Source organism: Gossypium arboreum, chromosome 1 (assembly GCF_025698485.1).
Source record: "Gossypium arboreum isolate Shixiya-1 chromosome 1, ASM2569848v2, whole genome shotgun sequence".
In the NCBI taxonomy this organism is placed as follows: domain Eukaryota; kingdom Viridiplantae; phylum Streptophyta; class Magnoliopsida; order Malvales; family Malvaceae; genus Gossypium; species Gossypium arboreum.
The window spans coordinates 91480102-91489936 of record NC_069070.1 but is presented as its reverse complement, the minus strand read 5'-3'; the positions used below and the strand labels follow the sequence as shown (position 1 = coordinate 91489936).

Sequence of the window (9835 nt, the reverse complement as noted above, 5' to 3'; positions counted from 1 at the left end):
AGCATCAGAAATTTAGAGGAGTGGAACAAAGTTTGCATGTTTTAACTAATTCCAGTCTTGCTTGCTTCTGAGGGTTCCTTACGGATTGCTTGGATCCAAATGTATGCGTCAAAAGGGGATTCTTTTTGGAATGTTTCTTTGAATTCCTCTAGTAGTTGGACATGGAGGAGGCTCCTTAATCTGAGGGATCTTGCTGCTGAATTTATTTTGCGGTTCCCTACTCAAATGAAAGGGGAAAAGGCAGAGGCTTATCTGGTTTCCACTTCATGTGCCTAAACACTCACTTATTACATAGATGGATATTTTGAACAGGCTACCTATAAGAGATTGGTTAATTGCTTGTGGTTTTAACATTGATAGCAGTTGCCTTTAATGTTCCTCTGCTACTGAAACAAGAGACTGCATCTTTTTTGAACGTGAGTTCGCCCGAGGGCTTTGGGGATTGATTTTGGTTCTCTACGGTATTACAAGATCTATTGGGACTTGGATTCAAGAGTTGAATTGGGCTATGACTTAATTGAAAGGTAAGTCTCTCATAGTTTGCATTCTCAAACTTGCATGGACTGCATTTATACATATCATTTGGTGTGAGCGGAATGGCAGACTCTTTGGCAAACCTTCTAATCTGGTGGAGGTCTTGCTTGCAAGAATTCAAGAAGTGCTGAGAGTTCGGCTGAATGGTAAACAGATTAATAAGATGTACACCATTAACAAACACCTTTGCTTGAATTGGGGCTTATCTATTACATGAATGTATAGTTTTGTTGTATAGTTTCTTGTTGAGTGATGTTGTTCATGTAGCAGGTTTTTTTTTTCTTTTTGGTAATGAATTCTTCACTTATCAAAAAAAAAAAAATTAAGTTTGATAGTTTTGTTGAATTCAATTAAACTCTAAATTCAAAAATAATAACATTTTCTCTATTTTCATCATTTGGACTGTTTTGGTTTAAGAAAAACAGTGAAAATTTTATTTTACAGATAAATTTTGCGAGTGATATTATATAAATGATTTTACATTTTAAAAACATGCTTGTTGAAACAAGTTTATTTTTTATATATGAATAACGAAATCGTCAGTCTTTGTTTGGAGAACATTTTGTTTAAATTAAAGCTGATATTAGAGAAATGAAATTATTTAGAGCTTCGAGAAGTTTCAGTTGCAGAGATAATGGAGCGAAATTGGAAGATTAGGGGAGAGATGGAGTTAAATGTTTGTAATTGACTTGAAAAAAATTTATATGTAACAATGACATAAAAAAAAATGATAATATGTATTAATTTAATTGATTGAGCCCATATCCTATGTGATGCGAATGGTCCATTAGTTTAAACATATGGATGAGATAGTGTCTAAAAGTTGGACTTTTATACAATGATGTTTCGGAGTTAAGCCCATATAGAGGATATGGTTGTAACTTAGATACATCTCGTTAGATACATCTCGTCTGGCCGATTGATTTGCCCTGCTGATTGTCTGCTAATGTTATTTGCTTGAGTCTCCCCTTCTTTTTTTATTTTCGATGGTGGAAACCTGATTCAACTTAAGATTGTTCCTATTTCCTTAGTTTGTATCTTAGGGTTTTTCGACCTCTTGCACTCTCTGTTGTACTACCCATATTATTTATCTTGTGCGAGACATCTTTCTCTGCTTGTGACTTTTCTTCCAATGGAAGTTATAAATTTTAATTAATATATAGCATTGAAAGTCTTAGTAGACACGTGGCAACGCGCTCTGCGTTATTTCCAAGCAAAGTTGTTTAAAAGACGACGAAACAAATCTATATTACCTTTAATCTGTTTGCTTCGATCGATCCCCATATTCCTCTGACCCCCAAAATAAAAAATACCTGAACTCATCAATGGAAAATTCTCATGAATCCCAGAGTTTGCATCTCAAAGACCGCCGCGTGGATGCCCTGGGCAATTTCAACCTCCTCCCCGACGAACTCATTTGTGCCATCTTAGATTATCTCACTCCTCTTGAAATAGCTCGTCTCGCTTGTGTCAGCAGGTTTTTGTTTTTCTTTGCTCTCTTTTTATTCTTAATTTTTCCAATTCCCATATTCTCGCTTTTTAATCTTCTTCTGTCTAATATATTTTCTTATTTTGAGTTTGCATTTTTAGTGTTATGTATATATTCTGCAATGAAGAGCCGCTTTGGATGAGCCTTTGCCTCAAGAAAGTCAACGGTCCACTTCCATACAAAGGCTCCTGGAAAAAGACGACGTTGCATTTGTATTTTCATCTTTGCAGCTGAAACTGAAACTTAAATTTCCTATTTTCTTTTTGCTTCAATTTTGTATTTTAGTATCTAATATCGCTGGCTTTTTATTTATTTATAATAATTTTAATGCAGAGAGAATTTGCCGAATAAATATATAGACTATTGCCGAAAACCATTGCAGTTTGATGGTAAATAGCCTCACGTTTTTGTTTTTATGAAAATAAATCCTTTCTTTATTTAAATGATGGCATTGATTTGAGTAATTGTTAACATATATATATTATATTTTTTTTTTTTGGGGGGCTGCAGGATTTCACTCTTTCTTCTTATACAAAAGATTATATAGGTGCCATACTACATTAGACGGATTTTCTTTCGATGATGGAAATGTTGAAAGACAAAACGATTTATCAAAGGAACAGTTTGATCGCGAATATGATGGGAAAAAACCGGTATGCTACATATATTTTATGTTTGTTTTCAGTAAATTGTGTTGAACTCACTGCTTCTGTCAATGATTGCTATGGTATCCCCTACATATTTGTCCTTTGTTGAGTATTTAAAAGAAATCTGTTGCATTATATCTGTAAATGTTGCACTCTTCCTTAATGCCAGATTTTATGAGTTAAGCAGCTGGATAACAATTTCTGCTTTTTGGATGGGGTTCTTGCTAATTACATTCCAGGTTTTGCTCACTGGATTGGCCGAGTATTGGCCCGCAAGGACTAATTGGACAATTGACAAACTACCGCTCAAATATGGAGATACAGCATTTAAGATCTCTCAAAGAACTGCTGGAAAAATTTCAATGAAATTCAAGGATTATGTATCATACATGAACGAACAGCATGATGAGGATCCTCTTTATATTTTTGATCACAAGGTGAGCTTAGGGTAGTCATAACATTCATACATTTGTATGCCTATTTATGTGCAAGTATGTGCTTGGCTTTTTTTTCCCTCTCCTTGGGGAGCGTGATGGAATAGCGGCCTCTTTAGAAAAACCTCAAAGTATTATGATTGTTTGTCATGTAGTTTGGAGAATCTGCACCTGGGTTATTGGAAGATTACAATGTGGCCCAAATATTTCAAGAAGACTTCTTTGATGTTCTAGATAGAGATAGTCGACCACCATTCAGATGGCTTATCATTGGGCCAGAGAGGTCTGGTGCCTCTTGGCATGTTGATCCAGCACTTACCAGCGCCTGGAATACCCTTCTATGTGGTCGTAAAAGGTATTTTTGAGATGTTACCTCTGTATTTATAAAATGCTTCCATGTGGTGATTTTGGATTTCACATTTTGTGCCTCCTGCTTAATAACAGTGGAAGTCTGTTTGTGGAGCTCATTTAGGAATATCCAACAACTTCATTAAATTTTATCTTTTATTGATTTCATTTGACCTTATACTAGTGCTCTGGTTATTAGTCCATAAAGTGCCTGATAACTGAATTTGGCTGCATAAGGTTGTCTTTTTTGTTTCTTCACTATGGCTGAAAAGCTGATATCCAGGATGTCATTTGTCAATTTTTTGGGCAGGTGGGCGTTGTATCCTCCTGGAAGAGTTCCTTTGGGCGTTACAGTGCATGTAAATGATGAAGATGGTGATGTCAACATTGATACTCCATCATCATTACAGGTAATCTAAACTATGGTCCTTTGCTTGATCTCCTAGTTCTTGTCACATTTCTTCGGATTACTTTTGTTGAATCTTTTTTTTCTTTTTGTGTACAGTGGTGGCTAGATTATTATCCACTTCTTGCTGATGAAGACAAGCCAATTGAGTGTACTCAGCTACCTGGGGAGACAATATTTGTTCCAAGCGGATGGTGGCACTGTGTCCTGAATTTGGAAACAACTGTTGCAGTGACACAAAATTTTGTAAATCCAAGGAACTTCGAATTTGTATGTCTAGATATGGCTCCAGGATTCCAACATAAAGGAGTTTGTCGTGTTGGATTACTTGCTGTTGATGGAGGCTGTTTAGTGAACATGGAGAAAAACACGTCCTGTGACAAAGACAATTTTAATAATTCAGACCTGACTAGGAAAGAGAAGCGGGTCAAAATTCTAAGATCCCAAGAGAGTGAAAATCATGAAGAAACAGCTAATGCTGCTTCTAGAAGATATAATTTATGGAAACATGGTTTTTCTTATGATATAAATTACTTGACCATGTTTTTGGATAGAGAAAAGGACCACTATACTTCTCCATGGAGCTCGGGCAATTGCATAGGGCCGCGAGAAATGAGGGAATGGCTTTCCAAGCTTTGGGTTGGAAAACCGGGAATGAGAGAGCTGATTTGGAAGGTATTTTACATTTTTAACAAAAGTGTCTTCATCCCACCAATCCAATCTATTTCTTTTACTTCAATTTCTCTTCCTATGCATGAGTTGCCTAAGAAAATTATAATAGGTCCCCATATGTTTTAAGAGAGATAAACTAGGCATATTCCGAAAAGGCTTTTCTCAGAAACAAATTTCAAATAGTTGAAAAAGAGAAATAGCAGATCATACAGGTTGTTTAGAAGATTTGCATGATCGTGAGCTTCTTTCCCTACATATTTGAATTATCATGGCTCGATGGCTTCTTCTCTCTGGTAAGTGCTTCTTCTATTATTATTATTTAATTTCTTCTCTAATTGCCTTAGGGAGCATGTCTTGCAATAAACGCAGACAAATGGTTGGAGTGCTTGGGGAAAATCTGCTCATTTCACAATTTGCCTTTTCCCAATGATGATGAGAAGCTTCCTGTGGGAACAGGCAGCAATCCTGTGAGTTCTTTTTTTTTGTCATTTTTCGTTCCTCACTTAACTGCTGTTTTCTTTTAAATATTTGGAGTTTAACGGAACTGATTGTGAGAAATCATTTCAAGGTTACTACAGAACTTGTCATCATTACCTTGTGGGATAGGCATGATTTCCGCTTATGTCATAATCAATGGTGGAACCTACACACAAGAAAAAAAAAAAAAAAAACAGAGCATTTCCCTCGATGGCCCCCCAAAATTTTTTTAATATCCCTTGATACATGTATATTTATATACTAAATAAAATGAAATTGGCACCATCATCTAAACTCTTTATTATGTATATAAGTTAAATTTATGCATTATACTAAAAGAAATTAAACATACATTGTTATTTATCTTTCCATTTTATCTCCAATCATTAATCACAAACTCTTCAAAATAATTGTTTTATCATAAATTTCAAATCACAATCATCATCTAATATCATAAATGTCAAGTCATGATCATCTAAACTTTAATTTCTCTAAATATTAGTTTTTCTACTAGACTTAAACCAATAGTGTTGAAATGTCAAAAAATATTTTCCTAGCTTTGCTCTCTTGTACTTGTCTTTTATTTTCATTTCCAAATCCACAACTTTCGTTGAAAGTTTTAGAATCAATGTAAAAGTTTGTGTTGATTGATTCGTAAGCTGTCAAGAAGAAAAAGACTGTGGATTTGTTGGTGGTTGTTATTGGTTGATAATTCATTTTACTTCTATTATTATGGTTTCTTTTCTCTAAACATGTTTAATAAGTTCTAGATAAATTTCCCCCTCTTTTATACTCCTTTTATTGCTTATGTTACTCTATGATGAGGTGCTTTTGTTCTTTTCATGAAATGGGTATTTGCTAAATTATTGTTAAAAAAATATGCAACAAGATCTAAAGATTTGAGTTTCTTGCAAATAATATGGTTGTTAACATCAAAAGAAAGATTTCTAAGCGTTTTTTATACATTTATTTATGAATCAATAAAAGTTATAGTTTTATATGTTCTTTGTTTTATTAGTATAGTACTTGTGTATATTTTCTTATATTGGTAAAACATGATAAGATGTCCTAATTAATTATATTATATAAACAATTTATAAATTTAGTCTTATGGTCAGCCCCCTCTAAACTCAATGCCAAGATCCACCACCGGTCATAATACTCATTTCCATTGGACACATTTACTTTGACATAACTTCTCAGTACTTGATAAGGAGTCCTAAAGAATGACAAATGATTTCCATGTTTGATCTGAGTGCTTGCTGATATGAACTTTGATGTTAAAGGATCCGATCTCTATGTCAATTGTTTATGACTAACAGATTTTATAAATCAATCATTTTATTACCACAGATTTCTTTGTAGTTCTGATTGATTGTTCTAATTCTTATGCAACAGGTTTATGTCATGGATGAATATGTGGTTAAAATCTTTGTTGAAGGAGGACTGGAAGCTTCAATACTTGGTTTAGGCACTGAGGTAGGTGTATATGCTAATTTATACTCCATGGAATCTTTTAAATACTGTTAACTTTTTGTTTCTTTCTGTGAAGCTTGAATTCTACAACACTCTTTGTGAAGTTGATTCCCCTCTGAAAAAGTACATTCCTACTGTATTGGCTAATGGGATTCTGCACTTGGAAAATAGATCTTTCGAAATTGATTCTTGGGATGGTAAAAAGGTTCCTGATGTGCTTGCAAAGTGCAATTTGATTCCAGAAACGGGAAAAGGTGACGTTTTCCCCTTTGGTATACGGAGCAAGAAACTGTTCGAATATAGAAAAGCTGAATTACCAGAATCTGGACCAGACAGTTCAGCTGGATCAAATAGTATCTGGCCTTATCTTATAACAAGGCGTTGCAAAGGAAAGATTTATGCTCAGTTGTAAGTATTCTTAATTTTACAATGTCTTACTTTGGATTTTAACTTCTAGAACAAGAGGTGGCAAAAGTAGAATTGGTGTAATTATTAATCTTCTATTTATTTCCTATTGCAGAAGAGATGAACTATCATGGGAAGATGTGCTTAACTTAGCTTCCTTTTTAGGAGAGCAACTGCAAAACCTCCATAGTTTACCCTATCCTTCCTTGGGAAATTCATCTCTTTCAGTTGTTGAACAGAAAAAAGAGTTTTCTTTTGCCAATGGCACGGACATCGACGTTGCCTGCAACGAGTTAGATATTCATATTCCAGCTGAATGGGAAATCTTCGTGAGAACTCTAAGCCAGAAGAAGAAGGATGTTTCCAGCCGCTTGAATAAATGGTATACTATCTAATTAGGGAATGAAGTTTGTTGATCAATTTTGACCCCTTTAGTGATTCTATTGAAAATATGTTTGAAAGAGATTTTCCTTCTATTTCTTTTCTCCTAGTTGCCATCAATGATCTCATGTTTATTTCATTGTGTCCGTACCCTGTATCTGTTCTCATTTGAAAACATTACATGTTTCAGTGTTCTTCAGAGTGATACCAACTGTGCTGACCTTGACCCATCATTTTATACTGCTATTCAGTTAAAAGCTTCTTTTTACCGTGGTTAATCTTCGGTTTCTATGGAACTCATTGCCGCCTCTTGTATATAATGGGAGTTTTTTTTGTTGCCATTTTATTTTGGAATATTTCAAGATCAGTTATCTTAAAACTTCAAGTTTGGTATTCTGTTCTGCCATGTCATCATTCCATGATAGCGTTCCCATAGTATGCGATGGGCATAACACTTTCTCAGATAAAGATTTCTTCTTTTTTTTTTTTTTTTCTTTCCCTTTTTTTAAGCTTCTTTGTTTATTTACTTTCTCATAGCATTCAATTATTAGTTGCCTCTGAAATTCTACTGTCCGAATTGTAGGGGGGTGCCAGTTCCTGAAAAGCTGATGGAGAAAATTGATGGATACCTCCCTGATGATTTTCTGAAGCTGCTTTTTATATCTGAGGTGTTTCATAGTTCTACTATCTTTGTCTTTTTTCTCTTTTCCCTATCAGCTGTACCTGACGCTATTCATTATTAATAGCAAAATGGCATGAAAAGAGCTCTAAAGCCTTTGTCATGGATACACTCGGATATTATGGATGATAATGTTTACATGGAACCATGCTGTACATTTGGCTCAAATGAAATTGCCGCCTTGACGGATAACGGTTCAGTGAATGGGCATAATAATGGTGGAGAAGTGAAATCTTGGCGCCCTAATTACATCATTGATTTCAGCGATCTTTCTATAGGTCAGTGCATTTTCTTTCTCATTCCGTGTTGCTATAAATAACGCTGTTTTGGTTTATAAATCATTCATCTCCAAGCCATATGATATTGCTTATGAAATCTTCAAAACCATATGATCTTGCTTATATCTATTTAACCTAAGCAACTTTCCTGTATTTTAGAACAAACTGAAGTTCATCTTTTTCTAGAAGACATGTTTTTCGTGGTTTACTTTGAAATTTCTCATGTTAAAAGGAGTAAACAATTGGAGTAGTGAAACAATGAGTAAATATGTTACTTTGACTCTATTTTTCTCGAAGAGCCTATGTCCAACATTCTCATCCGACTCATATCTTGACATGGCTATGGGGATAATGACCATCTAAAGAACTTCTAAATATGTGGAATACTTTAAAAAGTTTGAACATACTTGTGTCGGACGTATGCTTGTATCTAGCATAAATAGTTTTTACTTGTAAGTAGAGCAATTCAACATCCACCACCTTGAATTCAATTTCATTTTTCAGGCGATCCCCTATATGACGTGATACCAATACATTTAGATGTTTTTAGAGGCAATTCTTCTCTCCTTAAGAAGTTTCTACAAAGCTATAAACTTCCTTTGATGCAAAAAACACCAGAGAACAGATCAATCACTGCTAATGACAAGTTCGGACGACTTTCATACCAAGCTATGTAAGTAGTAACGAGTAGTTTCTTTCCTAGATGTTAATTTTGCCATGCTTGTCAGTTTCCAGTGGCAAAAATTCATCTGGTTATTTGTATTTGCAGGTGCTACTGTATTTTGCATAATGAGAATGTCTTGGGTGCTATATTTAGTCTATGGACTGAACTTCAAACAGCAGAAACATGGGAAGAAGTTGAGCAAATGGTTTGGGGAGAATTAAATAACTATCAAGGCGTTGCCTGTCATGTTACTCCCACTCCAAATTTATAACGGATCATGCACATACTTGTGTTTGACATTTAACATCGATACATAGATTTGATGGACATGATGTGCATATAAACCAATGATCAGTAAAAATATAATAGGAATCAGATTTAGGAATCAGATTGTGTTTTTTTTCTCTATTAAAAAAATAAGCAATTTAATTTTTGTACGTTAGATTTAGGAGAATTGATCATTTTGTTAAAAATTTTATTTATTTTATTGTTAGAAACTGATTTATGCACACTAGCAAGCAGTACATGTAGCATATCATATGTCATTAGTTATATCAGTTTGTAGTAGTATATATTGATAAAACTTTTAATAAAAAGATTAATTTTGATCTAATGTATAATAATTAATTTGTCTATTTTTAAGTAGAGAGTGAAAATACATTCTGACTTCTTGTATTCCAATTATTTTGATGATCTTTGGTTTTCCTTAAAAGCTGATCTTCATACATATATATACACATGTATGTTAACCTTTTTTCTTGTGACATTACTTATAGCCAGATTGAGAAAGTTTGCTTATTGTTGAGTTCCTTGTATCTAAACTCTTATTTTTGTACCGTTAACTGATACATCCTCAAGTTAAGTTTTTGTTGTGCTGGTAGTTTTAAACAAACGCAAAATACAAGGATATGAAAGTTCGAGCAATCAGTACTTCCCACAATCACC

General features: G+C 34.2%; 1 protein-coding gene across 1 annotated transcript; it reads left to right on the top strand.

The window, feature by feature from the left end:
* Positions 1 to 1459: 1459 nt before the first annotated feature.
* LOC108481448 (lysine-specific demethylase JMJ21-like) lies at positions 1460 to 9513 on the top strand. The gene is made up of 16 exons (XM_053029346.1): positions 1460 to 2011; positions 2125 to 2235; positions 2357 to 2412; positions 2534 to 2676; positions 2910 to 3107; positions 3260 to 3459; positions 3763 to 3862; positions 3958 to 4533; positions 4875 to 4997; positions 6406 to 6486; positions 6560 to 6891; positions 7004 to 7270; positions 7853 to 7937; positions 8016 to 8226; positions 8731 to 8899; positions 8996 to 9513. Exons 1-16 carry the CDS (start codon positions 1860 to 1862, stop codon positions 9159 to 9161), a joined length of 2970 nt encoding a protein of 989 aa, XP_052885306.1. The 5' UTR covers positions 1460 to 1859; the 3' UTR covers positions 9162 to 9513.
* Positions 9514 to 9835: the final 322 nt, after the last annotated feature.